A 20,850-nucleotide genomic window follows, 5' to 3' on the forward strand; every position below is an offset into this window, starting at 1 on the left:
TTAAGATGGCCCAGGTTCGTTATTTTTTGGTTAGAGAGGGTGTGAAACAAGAAACATAAATTAATGATCAATGTCAAAGAAAGCACCAACCCACCCACCAAACTTTTTTGGCGTGTTTAATATCTTTCTCCTTTGGTGCAGCAGATGTTGAATTTTCCTTGGCCTTGTCTCTTGTGTCCAGTGCTTCCACCGCTCTCTGTCCCCACCACACAAAACCACTCTTTCATACCTCACTTTCTTTCCCTGCTTCAACATTTGTCCTCAAACACATTTATGATAACTTGCATTTAATTTAGCACCATACATAATTGCACATTATCGCTTTTAAGTCTATATACTCCTACTTCCGAGCGAGCTCCGTCTCATTTTAATAGTCATTTTTCAATTGTGCATTATTCTTAAGGAAATGATTAGTTAAATTGATTTCAATGGTAAAATTAATATCATTTACTAAAATATATTTATTAATTGGCACATTATTGGCGTGCAACATTCTTCACAAAATTGTTTGGTAATATTGGGACAGGTTTTATATCAGGAATATAAAATGCATAGACATGTTAAGAATGAGAACTTTTTTCTATTGTCAATGCAAAGAAATAGATCTTTATTTCGACTTCAGTATTCAAATTGTTCTTCAAATGTTATGTTTCAAGTTTTTCAATGTTTCTGACTTTTCTTTCATGATAAATACCATCATCTACTTGCTATATAATCAATCAATGAAAGTCATCATAACACCAATCACTCCTCAGCTTGAAACTTGGAACTGCAAATGCTACTGCACCTTGGCATCACGCTTGTTCCCATAATTCAAACAGTGAAAGTTTCTTGACCATCAATTTCTTGGTCACAACCTTGAGATTATGGAGCTACAATGTACAAGTTTCATGTGCTATCAAAAAATTCTTTACTTCTTTTAACTAATTTATGTGAGCTGATAGTGCCATCTGCATAATAACAACGATATTCAGATGTTGGCATCAGAAGAAAATAATGAATAATAAGTTAATCAAGTTACTTAACTAGTTGAACCTAAAAACAAATTGTCATCGTTCGGTTACCTTCAAGTCCAATATAATTACAAAAATACAAACAACATTCAATATGGCACACAGTTTCCAAGGGACCCTTCATTATTTTTTACTATATAAAGCCAACTTTACCCTATGATGAAAGTCGTCCGGCCAGGATTCCACCAAATATGATAGCTCCATACCACTTATTTGATACAAATCTGGAGGAGAAAAGAAAAAAGGTCAGGTTGAAGTTTAAAAAAAAAAGGTCATGTCGTAGTTAAAATGGAGAGAACTGAATGAAACATTATATCATAAGCTAATTGAAATACATCAGAAATTTTTGCAACAAAGTGTGATTCAACAATAAAAACACTAGAAAAGTAATTAACAGAAAAATCGATCAATGACCGCAGGGGTTTTTTATATGTTGAGGTTTGAGGAAATAAAACAGTAAATATGACATGTAGTGTTTGTAGCAAATAGCGAATCTATAAAATTTAGTCTTTGAAAAAACTTCTAATGAAATTTTAAAAAGTTTATTGACCGTTAAATAAAAATATACTGAAGCTGTGATAAATGTTCAAGCCAATATAAAAAAGATTTGAGACCCTTTCAAAAGATGGGCTTCAGGATAGTTAAATCATAAATTTATGGAAATATTTTCACAAACTTACTTCCTATTGCAATCAAAACGAGAAGAAAGGTCAACTGTCCATATTTGCCAGCCTAAATGTGTCCAGACGCAACTCCCAGAACAGCATAATATGGCCACCCTGCTCCAATCATATGAATCAGGACACAAAAAACAATTATTTAACCTCGTGAAAAAGAGAGCAGAATAAGGTTCACCTAGTTCAGCATTAAGTCCACTGAGAGCAAGACCACTAAGGCTTGCAATCCCAAACCCAGTAAGCCACTCCTTTGTTGAATCACCGAAGCGTAAAGCTGTTGATTTAACTCCCACTTTCAAGTCGTCATCTTTATCCTGAATGCACAAGATAAGTTGCTTTAACCACAAGATTCTTGTAGAGGATACTGAAAACTAAGCAGTATCTCAGGGATCACGCAGCAAACAAAAGGTAGGACAGAGAAGCAAAATCATAGGGATCATTTCTTTCAAGAAACAATATTGTTTTTACCTGATGCGCGTAGATGGTATCATACACAAGAGTCCAACAAACTCCAGAGGCATAAAGTGGTAGCACGTTAGATGGATCCAGATTTCCTTTAACTGCTGCCCATCCCAACAGAGCCCCCCAATTAAAGGTCAGGCCAAGAAATGCTTGAGGCTAACCAATATAGTAGGAGAGTGCAGTATAAATGAGATCATATTTCAAAGACAATAACTAAGAAATAAGACGAAAAATAAATTTGCCAGAAGAAACTAAAAATGAGAAAATTCATTACCCAAAATGTAAACCTCTTCATCGAGGGATATGAAAAAACGAGCAACAACGATGAGGCACCCAAAAGACGGCTGCCAATAAAAGACAAACCAAACAATATTTAACACAAGAGCATAAATCACATTTCATATTTTATTTTGACTTAATCATGACTGCATATGAAATAATGATAACATGCATAAACAAGTATACATATTATGGCACTTGCAAGCAATTTGAAGCTAAACTACTTAGGGCATGTTTGGGAGTTGGGTTTTGGTGAAAAAATAGAGGGGAAGTCGTATTTTCTATTTCTAGATTAAAGAAATTATAAAATGTTTCTAAAACCGATAAAAAGGGTGATTAAAATTTTATAAGATTATCTATCACGTCACTCCTACAATTTTTTAAAATATCAAATATATGTCAACATGAAAATACCTTAAACAAAACTGATCAATCTTTGTGCAGAACAAAACAATGTTTTGCAGCGCATGTAATACACGGTAGTGGATATAGCAATATTGTACTTTCCTTGTTTTCCACACAATATTGCTTTCTTATCAAACAGTTTGATCAAATTTGACAGTAGATAAGGCTAACATGCAGAAGAGGCAGCTGTGTAAGACTGCTCAATGTAACAAAGTCAGTTTTATCATCTACTCTATATGTCACAAGTTTAATGGACATTAGCCTTCCTCATTCTGCACTTATAATTTTAACATAATTTCCTTCAATTTTTAATATTTTAAAGGTCTACTCTGGGGAAGAACTTTGGTTCATTTGTTTCAAACAATCTATACAATATTTAATCTTAAGAAAAAGATTTTGAGCTTTCAACTTTGTCAATCAAGGCCACACTACCATAGTCAAGGACATAGAACACAGATCATAGGTACCATGTTTTATAACTGATTGAGATAATGTGAATTTAACAGTCTAAAGCCCCAACATAACACAGTAAGTCATTAACCATATATCTTGGCAGACAACATTGAAACTAACCTATAGTTATTCAGTTGTAGAAGAATACCAAGACCCAAAAACAATTGAAATCCTAGAAAAAAAGTCCTTGAAATGGTGTCAAAAGACCACTTGCCACAGGTCTCAACTTTGTACGTTCTACCTGAAATATTAGATTATATAAAAAAAATAGTCAGAACTTGAAATGTAAGATCACCTGAACAAAAAAAAGAGGGAAAAATGTGCAATCATCTGCTCAACAAACACAAAGTGTTGCTATTAAAACAAGCTCACAATGTGACATCATAGGAATAACAATAAACACAAAAAGGGCAGCAACCAAAGTCTCCAATTCTATTCTGATGGGTGGAAAATGTTTAGTTAGACCAATACTGGGCTTTCATCATATTTAGTAGCTACTAGCCATGCTTACATGGTACTTATTTTTGCAAAAGTTTTTCAGGGAGGTGTTGAAAAAACAAATGTCTATTAGGCTCTTTGAAGGATAAAAATACTACTATCTAGGTATCTCTTATTGCCAAAACAATATGCAACCAAGAAAAAGCAATGACATTTACCTTTGTATCAATATCCCGATCAATGAGAACATTAATACACCCAGCACCTCTCAAAAGAAAAGCCCCGCATCCAAACAGAGCCAACATTTTAAAATCGGGAAGATGCCCTGGGGGTGCAGCCAAGGTGATTGACCTATGACATGGAAAGAGAGAACAAGCTTAAAATGGAGCATTTATACTGACAGTAAATACCCCCTCCTCTGTTATAGGAAAAAAGTATATTGCTTTTAACTTCATATTTATGTTGTATACAAATATGTATTCATACATGCGATTATGTCAATGTATGAAAAGGAGCTCCATGGCCTCTAAAATCCATTTGACTAGTTAGTTACCAATCTCAAAGGTCTAAACATAGCTACTATCTACAACATATTTCAATCACTAATCATTTTCATATCAATGAAGTTTATGTCATGGTGAAAATATGTATAAAAAATAAAAAGAAACTCTTACCACACGCAAGGCCATAGAAGAAGAAGCCATGTCCCAATTGGTTTATCGAGGCGAGCAAGCCGGGCATAAGGCTGAACCAACCTAGGCAAGTACAAGTCAACCCAAGAGATGTCCTCTACACTACTCACATTGCAACTATTCGCATTCTTGTTTTCCTTATCATTTCCTAATCTCGAAGGCGACGTAGAGATGTGCACAACAAGTTGGAAATTTGAGAGTGAGCCAACACTTTTACAATTTTCAAGATTATAAACCCCAAATTGGGATGGCTTGAATGGACTGACTGAAACATTAGAACCGGGGTTGAAAATTGAAGGTGAGAAGCCAGAAGAAAGGAGAGTAGGCTTGAGAAACCTCCGCGAATCGCAAGAAATCAAAGCTGCCGGCATTCTCTAAAACACAACAAGTACCAATTACAGTCACACCCTTAACTGAAATTTTATAAATTGGTCCGTAAGACTTAGCTCAACCGGGAAATGTGATATTGCTAGGTTGGACACCTTCACCCGGGACCTCGCAATCTGTGTGTGTTTCAGGGGGTGAATGCCACTTTATCCGAAAAATCAGTATACTAATCGAAACATAATCAAGAGAGTAAATTAGAATTAGAAAAAATGGAATAGAAAAAGAGAGTGAAAACTGACATTCATGTTTGAGATTTCCTCTCTCAACTGTTTGGGGATACGGTCGACGGAGCACTTGAAGCATCGCGGTTTGCGTGTAGCTATGGCGTGAGGAAAAGGAAGAAGCTTAGTCCGATGATGAATTTTGGCCAAATAGCTCTCTCCAATCTTTAAGTTTCAACTTTGTTTCATATAGTTTTTAAGGTTTTAGATAGGTCTTTAAATTTCAAATTTGTTTTAAATAAGTCTTTTATGTCAACCTCCGTTAAGTTAAAGTTGTTATGTCCAAACTTGATATATTGTTAAGTGTGTAAGGTGGTTCTCTGACACTTGACAGATATGTCCATTAAGTGGGTGAGGTGGTTCTCTCTGACACTTGACATCAATTTTTCCCCAATCAGATCAACTTTGGCTTAACGAACATAGTTACTTTGACTTAACGGAGGTTGACAGAAACGATCTATCCGAAACAAACTCGAAACTTAAAGGACCTATCTGAAACCTTAGAAACTTAAAGGACCTATCCGAAACAAACTCGAAACTTAAATGACTCATCTGAAACCTTAGAAACTTAAAGGATCTATCCCAGACAAACATGAAACTTAAATGACCCGGGGAGGTGTAACGTCCTAATTGTTATTTAATTATTTTTGGTTGATTTAAAGTCTTTTTTATGATTTTAAATGATTTATGTTGATTTTTATGGTGTGGTGTATTTTATTATTTTTATTATTTAATATAATAAGTGAGAATTAGAATTTATTTGGAGTTTGGGTTAATTGAGAATTAAGTGGGAGTTAATTAGATATTGGGAGGTTATGTTTACTGAGAAAAATTAGAACCTAAGAGTCAGAAGCACTTTCACGTACAAATAGAGTTTGGGAGAAAAACCAAGAGAAAGCTAAGAGAAGAGTCAAGTGGGGAGAATCAGATTTTGTAGAGCTTTGTTCATCAATCTAAGGTAAGGGTGAGGCTAACTCTCAATAATCATAGTGTATGTAAATTCTGAAATTGATTTAACATATAGTTGTTTATGAATTTAGGAATTAGGGTTAGAATTTAGAATTGAATTGTTGGAAGAAGTAGGTAATCTGATGGATTAGGGTGATAAAGGATGTTTAGATTTCAAATTAATCACAAACTTAGTTTCCAATCAATTTTGGGGTTTTGGTCGATGGAAATTGGAATTTACGCTTGAAAAGTCGGAGTGTAAACATTTTTGCAAATAAGAGATTATGTGAGGCTTGGGAAATCGATTTTGGGGTGGTTGAAACTTGAATCTTTCTGTAGATTATGATAGGGCTAAGTGTCAGGAACATGTAGATGAAAACGGCATCGAAAACGTGAAGGTTGAAAATCTGATGATGTCTGTCAAACTATGATCGTGCCACGATTCAGGACAAACGTGCCACGATTTTGATCAGTATTTTAGTTCGTCCGACACTGGAAAAAATCGTGCCACGATGGGAGACCAACGTGCCACGATGCTGTCATCCAAGAAACCTTAAAAATGCAATTTTCTTCACTCCAAATGCTTCCAAACTTCTTCCTAAGTGTAGAGACTTTATCCTAACCATCTAGAGATGTTTTTAGGAAGGAAATAACCTGTATAAAGGGGTCTAATGAGTTCATGAGTTGGTCTTTGGGGTAGGGATGAAAGTTGTTTATGAAGGTATAGCATTTTAGTGAATCTAACTAATATAATTTATGTTGTTGGTTAATTTAAGTTGTATATATTATGTGGAAAATGTATTATATAGAAAATATCGTTGTTTATATCATTCAAATTGTTATTATTGAAGTTGCTATTTTGCAAGTTGCTTATGTTGTTGTTTCTGCTGTTGTTGATTATTAATATCATTAAGTAGACCAAATTGTGGAGTAAGTCATAATTATTTATGCACAATTGTTGTTGTCGCTGATGTTGCTGAGTTGTATGTTGATATACACAGAGTTGAGTTCATTGCATACTCATAAATTGTTGAGTGCTTATGCCCTGTGAATGCTTGATCATTCAAATTGTTGAGGGCTCATGCCCTGTGAATGCTGGTTCTTTCAAATTGTTGAGGGCATATGCTCTGTGAATGCTCGTTCATTCAAACGCGTTAAAATGGTACCACATGCATGTGCATTGCCGCATTTGTCGTTGTGTCGTTGCATACTTGTTGTTGTTGGTTGAGTTGTTGTCGTTGTTGTTGGTTGAGTTTGTAGGCGTTGTTAATGTTGATGAAGTATGAAACATGACTGTTGAAATACCTGTTGTTTATTAGATTGTTAAATACAGTTGATGATTTATATACCTATTATTATTGATTGTGAATCTCACCCCTTCTGCTTGGAAATGTTGCCCTTCATATGAGTAACTTGCAGGTGATCCAGAATAGTTGTTGTTAGTCGCTGTCGTGAGTGGACCTTCCCTCACGTGTGTCTTAGGTGCTCTGATACGTAACAGGATGAGAATTTGTTATTGCTTTCTGTTCCTTACGTATTATTTATGAAGTTTAAGAACATGTTGTTGGAACAATTTTATGAGATTCTACGTTGATGGCCTTTGTGCCAAAGTTGTTTTAAATGTTAAAATAATTTCCACTGCGATGTAATAAATGATAAGTTGTTGAAGTTGAACAATAAATAGTATTTTATTCTATTTATGATTTTATGAAAAGAAGTATGACATTCCGTTTATGTTGAAAATACTCTGATTTATATGTGATTATATGTTAAATTTTCAAGTTGGAAAAACGAGGTGTTACAGGTATTTGGCCATGATTTTTTTTTTTAGTTTTGTAGAGGAGATAATGGTGCTTTTCCGAAAATCGTCTATCGGAAATATGATAATAAGAAAATAATCCCTCGTTGTCATATTTGATTTTTACCGTTATTAAATAAATGATTAATAGTGTCGATTTTATAGAAAAATAAGAGTATGTTAATAGAAATTGTAACAAATGGAGCATTAGTGTTATAAAAAGGACAAATAATTTGAGACAATAAAAAATAGAAAATATGACATTTAATGTAAGATAGTGAGTAAATCTTAATATTTTATTGATATTGTAAAACAACTTGTAACTTATAACAAATTCATTTCTCACAATAACGAATAGTTTGAGATGGAGGAAGTACTATTTGGACTCAAATATAAGAAAAAGAAATGGGCATAGTTTGACTTAAATGTGACTCACATGTACACATCATTTGCTTGGGAAAAAAATTATAGTAATAACCATATGTCATTAAATTTTAACAATATTTATTTGATGTTATAGTGAGGTTCTTATTTAGCAAGGTGCTATATAGGGAGATGTTTGAATCTCTTAATATGATCAGAGATTTGATCCATGGTCGATAAATACATATTCGAAGATATCAAATTTTTTAAATGAATTTCAGCTATCTCAATATGTTAAAAGATGTCAATTTTTTAAATAAATTTTACTTGTTTCGAGGAATTGATATCCAAAGTTATGTGAAATGATACATATCGATTTAGCAAAAAAAAACCTTGTTATACATTTAATGTGTATATTTGGTGCATACAGATGTTGGTCTGTTTGTTTTGTTGTTTGATATTACAACCTTAGAAGTATTTGTTTTGAGGTTTTTTTCTAGATTACCTTTGAAGAATGATGGGTAATTTACCCACCAACTAATGAACATGAGCAATTTGTTGGTGGAGTCAAGATAGTTCATGGATACCACTTAAAAATGTGCTTATGTGGCTAATGTGTATTGGTTGGGGTAAATTACTCACCATTCTTCTATGGGTGCCTTAATTATCACCTTGTTACCAGCATATATTTGTCATTTAAGAATATGAATGAAGTATTAATTAGTTTTTTCTCCACAGTTATAGATTTATAGTTCCGTCTATCTCATCTCAATCTATTACCTCCATCTTTAATTATTTTGTGCCTAAAGATACTTGGTCATTCTCGACTTGAGAGATTAGTCTATGTAACTGGGAGTAGAAGATATTTAATTATAAAATAAATAAAATGAGATATAAGAAGTACACCAAATATAATTTTTCGTATATAGATCTCCAATTTTTTTTATGAATTCAATTATCTATTTGTCAAAACAAAAAATCAATTCTAACTTTTCGAGAAAAGGACTTACTGTATAACGACATGAGGTTCAATATGCTTAGCTGAATAGGGTGATCCCCCTCCGTTAATCTTTAAGAGCTTTAATTTAAGGATGAAATGAATTGAACTACTTGAGCTAGGTGACCCTTATTGGACCGGCTAAAATGGACCTACAGACTACAAAGCACGCATCTTATGTATAAAAGGTTGATTTATTTAGAAAGGGACCATGTATTTTTATTTTATTTTTAAGAAGAAAAAGAAAATGAGAAATACCACTTACTTTTTTTTTAAGGAAGAAATACCACTTACATCCTCCGGTCACTATTATAAGCAAAAATTTACATTTTAGATTCATGCAATTGATGATGTATATGATCTTTATTATAGACCACATACATCATTTAATGAGTGAATCTAAAATGTTGATTTTTGCTTATAATAGTGACCGGAGGGTGTACTTAGTCACAAGCCCAAATACATAGTGTTTGACACACATAATGATGCACTTGTCCCCAAAATATTTATTTTACTTTATTTTTTATTATTAAAAATAACGTATCTTTGTATGTGTGTCTAAACACTATATATTTGGTCTTGTGACCATAGAAGACTAGCTCAAAAAAAATACATTTAAAAAGTGACCATGTATTGTAATCTACGGTTGCATCGATCGATCCGATGCATTTATTATTAAAGATAAATGTTTACGATAGCTAGGGTACCAATACTCTTTTCAAAATAGATAAAGAAAAATAGTTCATGAAATAACTTGACAACTATAATTTGACTCGCTATTAGTATTAGTGACGACCCTGCCATAACCTAATGGGTTAATGACCATTAACATTGTCTAAAACATTTTTCTTTTCAACTTAGAGATTATGATTAAGTCAAGCTGGTATTTTGATTCCGTTATGTTTGTGTGTGGAGGAAATCTGTAAGTTGAGACTAGCAGTTTCAAGTCTATTCAAACAAGTTCGCGACTTAGCATGTGTTTAACGGGGCCCGTTTTGATCCGAAAATCCTTTGTTTTTGACTCACTTGTGACAAATCAGGTGTGAATGTATAATTTTTAGTAGGAAAAGGATGTAACAACTAACAACATCACCACTCTCCCTTTACCCTTGCAAGGTTTGAAACTAGAAACGACTCCCCAATAATAATATGCAGCCCTCAAAGACAAAAATGAATATGCAATTGATACAACAACAATCAAATTTTATCACAATAAATAAGATCGGCTAAAAATGAACATGTAATAGATGATACGATAAAAAGAAACTAGAGAGGAAATATAGTAAAATGTCAAAATTAAATTAACATAACGGTTCAGTTTTTCTTTACCTTTTCAATACATATTTATATCTAAGTTTTTTGTTTTGCTTCCTTTTCTATCAGATATAATAATGATCTTTCTCAACCCTCAACCTTCTAGGGCGATTCACATTCTCATAAATACTTCAATTTTTTTTTTTGGATAGATAAATACTTCAATTTAGTTAGTGGTATATTTTTATTTTTGAAATAAATTATACAAAGTAAAGTATGACTCCAATTCAAATAAAGTTAATGTTATTTTAGTTTTGTCTTCGGCAGGTTTCATCTACTGAATGTAATCTTACTTGAGACAGGCCGCATACAAAATACAGATATCTCTCATATGAGATTTAAATTTCAGCTCCTCATGTTGTGAATGGATGTGATTTATTCAGTGACGTTAAGAATGTAAGCATGTTGATAGTTGAACTGTCATGGACCATCTTACTAGTTGGTCAATTGCTACAGATTTGATAATGGTCCCTCCAAACAAAAACACTCTCTCACCATGTTCCCGCCCCTACACTATCTCATAGTACCTTTGTTTGGATTAGAAGACACCTAAGAGAGAGAGAGAGAGAGATTTTACTTTTAGAAATAAAATACTAATAAATTAAATTAAATGGAGAGAAAAAGAGCGCGAAAGTAGAAAGGAAAGTAGACGAGCTTGACAAAGTTGGGTGGATTCTCTTCCTAACATGAAAAAGAAAATCAGAAAGAACAAAAAGAAAGAACAAAAGTTCATTATTATATTCGAAAGTTATCCAACATTGTTTAATCACGAGAAGTTTTAATTCCGCGAATTTTTCTTTTTACTAGAGTAGATGATTAGATGAAATACAGTTTCTCCAAAAAAAGTAACATGACATAACAAATATATTTACCACATGGGAACATACACAAATAATTCTAGTTTAAATTATGCACTAAAATCCTAATACTTTTGATAACAACAATGAAGAAAAAACTTCAAATCATCATAGAACGGTCTTATCAAGTTGATTAATAGCCACTTCATTAGCCATAGGGTGGTGTCGGATTGGCAGTGAAGAATTCATTCATATATGAAGAATCAAAGTGAAGAGAAACTAATATATTACTACTAATTACTAATATATACATTAAGGTCTCTAAAAGCTCACTTCCCAGCAGGTCAGCAATACATCGAATCGAACTTCGAAAAGAAAGCCTTGGAGACTTCCCTTACGACCAGTTTCAAGGTCACATATATCTACATAATAACTGGGTGGCCATGAAAGAGTAATTAGTACCTCTATAACCTTAAACTATTAACCTACTACTATATCAGAAATATGCAAATTCCCGATTAATATGTAACATAGTACGTACGAAGGGAGGTGAACACTAAATACATTATCTATGTTAGCATAGACAATACTATTTAACATTGCGTTATTCCAATCTCATTTGCACACAGTCTTGATCCTCTTTGCAGCATTGACAAATCCCTTAATGACCTGCAACTCGTCCATTTGCTTCACAAGAAAGAAACACAATTTCAGGCTATAATTATCATAACAGCCAAATACTTCATTCAATTCAAGTTCTACAATAAACTTTCAGGCACACACGACGCAACCCACCACAATTCATGCATATTTTAGTGGCATGCTTGCCCCATCATCAGATAATTTACAAATTCGGCGTAATTTGTGGAAAAAAATAGAAACTTCATAATATGGAGCTCAAAACTAAAGAAACCTCAATTACAACAGTGTTCAAATTGTACAATATTTTAAAAGAACGGTTTTAGTCTAATCACTAATCAATAAATTAAGATATAGTATTAAGAAAAGACATCATTGTGATTAGTTTAATGTTATAATAACAAGCACATGATGTTGAAGAGTTCTTTATTTCAATGGAAACTAGTAAACACAAACAAATAAGCAATCAATAATTTGAATGTACCAGCTGGGACATGAAATGCCTCTGAACAACATCTACTAGCTGCTCCTTTGATGGGTTTGGGACGACATCCACCTGCAAATCCATTTTAAAAGTAAGTACTAAGTACAACAAACACACTCAGACTGCCAATAGCATCTTCAATAAGATATCATAACCAAAAGATTAGTTATTATAGGAATGTACAAGATTAAAATGTCTCCAATATCTCCACAATGCAGCCATTTCAAGTTTGCTCAAGTCAACTTTCTGCAGAAAATAACATTAATAATTAAAATATCAAAGAATAAATTATCTAATTCGTCAGTGGGTAGGGAAATAAATTATGAAAAAGATTTAAAGCTGATATACCGTGGACCCATGAGGCATAGTAACGGACCCCTTAGACTGTGAATCACCAGAGAAGGACCTACTCATGGTCTTGTGACATGATCCCAATGATCTATGCATTCTGTGCCTCGATTTGTGAGACTTGTGTGTATCGTCTGATGCTGAGAAATCAAACATAACACACAATTTTATTTATTAATTTATTAAAAATTGTACTGGTAGGGTCAATAAATAAATATTAAAAAAGAAAAACACTAGAGTCTTTTTGGTATATAGGGTAAAAAAAAGGGAAAAAAGACACGCATAAAGGATCCAATGTTACCAAACTCTATCACTTTGCAAACCCCCATGGTCATGAAAGCCAAAACAACAATTAATAAACTAATAAAATATCACAGCATTCTAATATGTGCAGAAACAAGTACTAGGAATTACATAAACATAATTGAATCACATTAATTCTAGGAGAAAACAAAATGATAAGCTTAATTGTTTTTTCTTTAGGGGAATGATAAGCTTAATTGTTAATCATTATTATTGAGATGGGATGTTCTTAAGATAAAACACAATACCCTTTAAGATAAAACAGAATAGCAGTACCAGTTAGAATTATTATTAATAAAATTAATTTGAAGCTTTAAAGTGTAAACTTACCCATATCTGATCCATTCCATTGCACGTTATCAAATTCAAGGTCATCATCTTCTTCGTTGCCAGTGGGTGCTTCAATCACACTAAGAGCATTCCTTTGCAGCTTCACTTCAATTCCATTAGTAAGAACCTGCATTATTTATACAGCTAAAATTGTTAAAAAAAAATAAAAAATCATTTAGGCCAAATTTCAAATAATCTAAATTCTTGATAAATATTCATAATCAAATCACTAAAATGAGAGAACCTACGGCAAACTTGATTTCAATGCCACTGATAATTAGTTAATTGCAATAAGCATTGAAAGAGAACATGCATGTAACTTTTCACCATGAAAAATAAAAATGCATATGAAGAACATGCAAGAATCCCAAATAAAATCACTGATAGATTCGAAAAAATCACTAACTCGATTTATTTAATATTGGAAAATAATACCAAAGGGGGTAATATACTCAATTCAGAACTCAAATCAATAATATCCCAAAAAAAAAAAAATAAACAATTGATCTTGAATTCTCAATAGAGCATCTCGTGAAACACCAGATCCAGTAAATAAAGAGAAACATGCAATGAACACAAGCAATTTGTGATTCAAAATTGAAACTCAAAACCCACATAAAAAAAATAAAAAAAAAATCAAATTTCAACAAAAAAAAACCAACATTTTGAGAATTAAAAATCAAAACTTGAATGATTTGGATAAGAATTCATAAAGTAGGGTTTATAACAGATATAATTAAATAAAACCCCAACAAAAACGGTAATCAATAAGAGCTTCAAAGCAATTAGATTTCAGCGTGATTGAAGGAGTGTTGTAATAAAATTATAAATTTATCAAATGAAAATAAAAAACGAAAATTGACCGACACATGAAAATGGTTTGAAATTGAATTGATAAGAATGGAAATAAAATTATGAGACACATTCCTTAATAATAAAAAATAGATATTAACGAAAAAAAAGTGATTAGTTACCAGCCAATGCCAACCACCTAATCCAACAGCTTTCTTAACAACACCTTGAAGACCAACAAGAACCGATTTTGTACGGTTATTTCCAGTAACAACAACCTTAGTATGACGAGGTAACACAGACAGTTCCTCTTCACTACTATCACCACCACCACCACCAAAGCTTTGCAAATGAGTCGCGAAACCACCACCACCGTTAACTGAACTTTCCATTGCTTCAATCATTTTGTCTAATTCTGAAAATTGAAATAATCTTAATGAAGATCGTGCATTGCTTGTTACGAATGTGCGAATTTCATGAGTAAAGGTGAAAAGATAGCGGAGAAAATGGGGGAATTGTAGGAAGAGAAAAACACAAAATTGAGAAGAAAGAGAAAACAAAAAAAGAAGAGAGAGAAAGTGAGAGGAGTGAGAGTGACTGGTAGTGTTTATTGGTGTGTTGGTATGAATCCCGACGAGAGGGAATGAACCAATGAATAAGTGACACGTTGGATTGGGAAGGTGGGTTCTTTAATCATGCGCTCTTCCTTCCTTGTATAGAGAGAGAGAGAGAAAGAGGTGATTCATTTCATTTCTAAATTTCTGGGAATGAAACTTCTTCTTTTTCTTCGTGGCATTGTGATTCAAAAAAGGACAAAAAAAAAATTACGCAAGTTTTGAAAACGCATATTTGTTTGCTGGCAGAGTGAAGATGGATCATGCATCAGCAGCACACAGCTTGCTGCTGCCTTGCGTTTACGTTGCGTGGTTGGTTTTCAAATTTCAGGAGTTACCTTTGCTTTTGCGTTTTGACCACGCCTCATTTCTTCTTCTACTTACTCCTTTTCTTAACACAATTCATTGTCTCTTTACAAAATATCTGTAATTATTTTTTCATAATAAAAAAAATACACTATAATGTCCGGTAAGATGAATCTTGTGTTAATCTTCGTGAGCTTAACTCAATTGGTAGAGATACTATATATTAGTATATATAAGGATCGGGGTTCAAACTCTAGACACCCTATTTCTCCACAATTAAATTGTGTGAGCTCTACCTACTAATCTACTTAACCAAAAAAAAAAATCCTTTGTTGCATTAACTATTTTCCACTATTATATCAATAAATCTCAAATTTAAATCAAATGAGATAATATGTGATTTATTGATCAAATAATAAAAATGAAATTTATGCATGGCCATTTTATTTGTACATGTTAAACAAAACTATTTCTTTTTCTTTTATTTTTTATATTAGATATTATTTGTTCACAATTTATGGTGAAGTTATATTTGCAAAAAAAAAAACTAAGCCTTCCAAAGGCAAGAAAAATAATGTATCAAAACTAATGCAACAAAAAAATCTCAAAACTCATTGAGAAAAAGACAGAACAAATAACTCATGAGCGTTTAGATGAAATGGTGAGAGTTTCTTCTAGTCTAATTAATGTCTTGTGTTCGAATATTTCCTTAGACATGCAAGCAACGTAAAAACACTTGGAGAGAGTTTACGACTCATTAAGGCCCAACAAAACTCGATAGAATAGTCACCACTGTTGTGCGCAAATGATGCTATATATATATATATATATATATATATATATATATATATATATATATATAACATGTTAATTTTAGTGGTGCACAAAAATTGATGCTTTGAATGTGTCCCTCTTGATAAGACTTTTGATAACAAACCCCTCTCAACAGCAACGATAAACAGAGAGAGGATGTGGTGATCTGAAACACATGAGGTGGTGATCTGAACACAAAACAATAATTATTGGCTAATTTGATTCTTCTTTAACTGGTACATATATGTCAAGCTCTCTTCGGATGGGGAGAAAATAGAGTTTGTTGTGTATGATATATTGGAGACCATAATCTATTATAGTGTGATGGTCATTAATGTTTCTAGTTATTATGTTAATAGGTCATCGACATCCACTCCGATTGAGTACATATCCGTCAATACATTAATCATCTATATAGAAATCCAATCAACTTTTTTACTCCCTCCGTTTCAAAATTAGTGTCGTTTTAGCCAATTGCACACGGATTAAGGTTGGAGTATTTACTGAGGGTAAAGTTGGAAGAAAAAAATTAAAGTTGTATTGGAAATGAAACGACATTCATTTTGATATTTTTTTTGGCTAAAGCGACACTCATTTTAAAACGAATGGAATACTTAATTATATCACTAATTAATTAAGGCCCCAAATTGATAAATAGATAATATAATTACTATAAAGACATTTGTCTATATATTGGCATTATAGTATAATTAAATAATAAAATATTTCAACAATAATCATTTAAAAACTCACAAATACAAGTGGAATGATGAAGTTTAAACTCCGATTAAGAAAATCGATCAAGCAATTTCTAACATTTTTATCATTTAAAGTAGAATATACAGATGGGACAATATACACGTGCATAACAAAACTCATGTTCAAATTGCAATGATATACATCTTAAGGAAAGTAAATGCAGAAGATAAAACCGCAAGCTCTATTTCAACACGCGCGTTCATTTGCATGCGACCATGAATCCAAACATGTTTGAAATACCATAGTTCCCACTCCTCCCCCTCTTTTTCTTCTTGTTTTTATTTTTTATTTTTTTTTTATTTTTATAGCTTTTTGATTATGATAGAGAAATGTTAGGGACATTCTTTTTTCAACACTCACTTTTTAATTGACTTAAACCAATGTGTGACACACCACTTTAAGTATAACCCATTTCCAAAGTGTGAGACCCACCACGATTTAAGTCAATTAGAAAGTGAGTGCTGAAAAGAGAGTGTTCATAGCATTCCTCGTAGAAGAAATATCACAAATTAAGACAACCAAGGATTTTGCTAAATTGTTTCTTAAGGAAATAAGTTAAGAAATCTCAAGAGTTAAATTTATGTTGAAAAAATAATTTTAAATTTTTAAGACAATATCTTTATATCGGGCTCCTTAGCATTTCTCAACAATTAAACAACCCTATTTTTAAATAAAAAAAATTCTAAACATGGTGGATGAGGACGACTGAAGAGGAAGCACGGTTTGGTGAAATGTAAAGAGAAAACATAAAGTTGCAAAAGACATGGAAAGATGATGAAAATTTTAAGACAGTGGTGCACACCGCAACCCCGAGAGAGGATGCAACATGGGTGAAATTGAATGACAAAGTAGGAAGTTGCAAAAGACATGGAAGCACAAGGGAGATAAGATAGTGGTGTACCTCAACCGAGAGAGAAGAAGCATCACACGGGAATTTTTAAGGAGAAAGCAAGAAGTTGAAGAAGCCATTAAAGCATGATGAGTATTGAAGGTATTGTGGGATAATAATGATACTACTCCACGTTCGTCTTTAAATATATGACCTTGAGTTTTTTCTTGTCTCTTTATTTTTACAAGACCACTTTCAAATTTTCAAATACATTAATTATTAATTATTTGTTTACCACCACATCACTAATTATGTTATATCTTTTTATGCAAACTCTAGTATACTCAACAAAAATATTGCCTAATTTATCTTTATTGCTTTAGGTTTTGTGTAAATACATACATTTCTTTGCACATTTTGATTGTTTTAGAAAATATTTGTTCAAATAATATACCTAAAAAATTAATACGATATATCTTCCATGTCTTTTATATTGATACCCGAAATTCGTCGAGGCCCCCTTTCACCGAATGCTGCACCTGCCGTTGGTATTGTCCTATTATATCCAATTCGACAAGGGCAATTTTCTCTTTGTTTTTTCCAAAAAGAAAAAAACAATCGCAATTCTAACTCACATGTTTTTTTTTTTCTTCAATGATAAAGGTAATTATTTTTTTTTTAAAAGAAAAAGATGTTAATAATTAATTGTTATTGTTGCGGACCGGTAGAAACCCTCTAAGAGTAAGTCCCATTAAGCCAAAATCCAAGACAATATTTGGCAGAACACTGCTAGAGAACATGCGAAATCCCACGCGGATCACCGCATGAGAGTACATTTTGACTATATCTTTGTCGTACACGTCATCTTCAATGACCTTTTAAGATGACGTCACACTTCGCATGAATCGTTAGTGTTCTCTACGCCTATATAAAAGTGACTCGGCGTCACCCTCAAGGTAAAGTTCACTTTGAACCATTTTCGCACATAATCACATCTTTCAATACTGACTTTAACGTTAGAGGGTTAACGTGTTTGCAGATACCTTTCTCCTCCACCGTAATACTCAACCTCCACCATCCCAAAGCACTATGAATAACCGTTCAATTTCTACGATCATCGCCAAACCAATCAATTATATCAATTTTTTATCATCCGTCCAAATTTAAATTCAACATATTAAACTCTTTATCGCTTACCTCAAAACAATTAAACTACCAAACTCCCTACGTGTCAACATTTTCTTGTTATAATTCTATTAGTCTCTTTAGCATCAAAACAATCGCAACAAAAGAACTGGATAATTGAATTTTATTTTATTGTAAGAAAAACATTTTTCTAATGCTTGGGTCTGTTTGGTAAGATCAGAAAATGAGCTTATAGCTCATAGCTTATAAGCTCGTTTGACAACAAAAGTTCTGTTTGGTAACACTTTTTTACCATGAGCTTATAGCTTATTTCACGAGTTTATAAGCTATTTTTCAGAAGCTATTCAAAGTAGCGTTTGAGCTTATAGCTTATAGCTTCTCACTTTTAATTAATTCCAATTTTACCCTTATTATTCTAACTAGATTCCATTTTTTACCCTTAATCATTTATTATATTATAAAGTAAAATACATATGTTTTAAATATGAATGCTATTTTTTTTTATGAATGAAAGATCCTTTTATTTCTCAATAGAAAAAGATATTTTTTTACCGTTACGTTTAAGTTTTTTCCGTTACAATTGTTACGCTTTTTTTTTGTGTGACTATTTCAATATTTAATTTCACTTTTTTTTTTTGCAAAATGATATGTTATTTTTGTGTGATATATCAGAATTGTAGAGAATAAGAACAAGGACAATAATTTTCTACAAAAAATAAATAAATTAGAACACTATGTTTCCCTTCACTATATATATATATATATATATATATTGTACAAACTATATTTTATTTATTGTTACGTTTAAACTTTTTTACACTTTATATCTAATTTTTTTAGGCAAATGAAAATAAATATAAATTAACATTTAGGAATTAAAAATTAATTTAATACTAATATTAAATTAACAATTTGAATTTTTAAATATTTAAATATTAATTGATATAAATTTATTATGAATTAAAAATGTCATTTTATGTAATTTTACATCTATCAGCTAATTGAACCGCTAATTTTACCAAACACTTCAAGTAGCTTATCAGCTATAAGTTATCAACCATCAGCTATAAACTATCAGCTAGCTTATCAGTCATCCGCTATTTTTACCAAACAGATCCTAAGTATCAAAAAAGTCACATCAATATTTTTTTAAAAAGAACTCTATATTCGTATCCGTATAAATTTGAACTGAGATCTTTTTATTTTTGGCACTTATTTTTTGTCCTCCCGTGTTTCCCCTACAATGCTGCGCGTCATTTTCCCGCCACAAAGGAGCAACATTAGAGTTGTCAAAAACAGGCGGGGCTTACGGGCCGGCCCATTGGCCCAATTTTTTGGGTCGGGCCTCAAAAAGTAGGCCCAAAAGCACCACGGGCCTTTTTGGCCCAGCCCATTCAGCCCAATGTTAAAAATGGGCCGGGCCGGCCCATTCAAAATAAATAAAAATCAAATTGTAATTTTTTTTTTGGGCTGAGTTATTATTATTTTTTTTATAAAGCCCATTTCTAACTTGTAGGCCCACATACACAACCCAAGTACCTAGGTCCAACCCACTCCAACCAACAAAAACCCTAAATCTAATCTCAAATTTCTCTCAGCTCTCTGTCTTCTTCTAACTAGCAACCAGCGGCGCGCTTCTTCTTCGGACAAACGAAGAACAACGACCGCAAATTCCGGCCAAAATCTTGCTCATCTACGGTGAGTTTCGTCATTGTACTGTTAATTCCGGCCAATCTTCATTGCTTTTATAGATAATTTTACAGGTTTGACATACTTTCTCTATCTCCTTTGTATGTCTGTTTGTGTGTGTATCACCATTCACCACTATCACCTCATACATTTGAATTGTTTTGTGTTTAAGTCTATTTACACCTAGAAAGAAAAGCTATATGTAAGTGTATACGATTATTTGCCAATTGCCATAGGTGTAAATTCAAAATAATGAAATCCTTGTATTTATTACTTATTGTTAATTTTTTATTACTTATTACATTTGCAGTCATGGATAATAGTGATTCATATATGGAAACTATCAATGAGGATACAGATGATGATGATATGGTTATGTTAGATGGTCCTCCTGCTAATACAACAAAGGTTGGTTCATCAAATGTTTGGAAATACTTTACAAAGATTGGTATAGTTGATGGGGGAGACAAATGTAAATGTGATGGTTGTGGAGTTATGTATTCATGTGGTGCTAGCACCAGTCACTTAAAACGTCATTTGAAGAAATGTAATAA

General features: G+C 32.5%; 1 protein-coding gene and 1 pseudogene across 1 annotated transcript; both read right to left on the bottom strand.

The window, feature by feature from the left end:
- Positions 1–602: 602 nt before the first annotated feature.
- Positions 603–5,204, bottom strand: LOC25490175 (4-hydroxybenzoate polyprenyltransferase, mitochondrial-like; annotated as a pseudogene).
- A 6,294-nt stretch (positions 5,205–11,498) lies between these two features.
- LOC25490176 (uncharacterized) lies at positions 11,499–15,062 on the bottom strand. The gene is made up of 6 exons (XM_013606649.3): positions 14,323–15,062; positions 13,349–13,475; positions 12,716–12,855; positions 12,551–12,613; positions 12,368–12,439; positions 11,499–11,931 (listed from the first exon to the last, which is right to left on the bottom strand). Exons 1-6 carry the CDS (start codon positions 14,542–14,544, stop codon positions 11,860–11,862), a joined length of 696 nt encoding a protein of 231 aa, XP_013462103.1. The 5' UTR covers positions 14,545–15,062; the 3' UTR covers positions 11,499–11,859.
- Between the last annotated feature and the right edge of the window lie 5,788 nt (positions 15,063–20,850).

This window comes from Medicago truncatula, chromosome 3 (genome assembly GCF_003473485.1).
Source record: "Medicago truncatula cultivar Jemalong A17 chromosome 3, MtrunA17r5.0-ANR, whole genome shotgun sequence".
NCBI classification, from domain to species: Eukaryota; Viridiplantae; Streptophyta; class Magnoliopsida; order Fabales; family Fabaceae; genus Medicago; species Medicago truncatula.

Coding starts and splice junctions, on each gene's coding strand:
- LOC25490176 (XM_013606649.3), bottom strand. CDS start 14,544: ATGATTGAAGCAATGGAAAGTTCAGTTAACGGTGGTGGTGGTTTCGCG. Junction 13,476..14,322: donor TAGGTGGTTGGCATTGGCTG/GTAACTAATCAC, acceptor TAAATAATGCAG/GTTCTTACTAATGGAATTGA. Junction 11,932..12,367: donor GGCATTTCATGTCCCAGCTG/GTACATTCAAAT, acceptor TTTCTTGTGAAG/CAAATGGACGAGTTGCAGGT.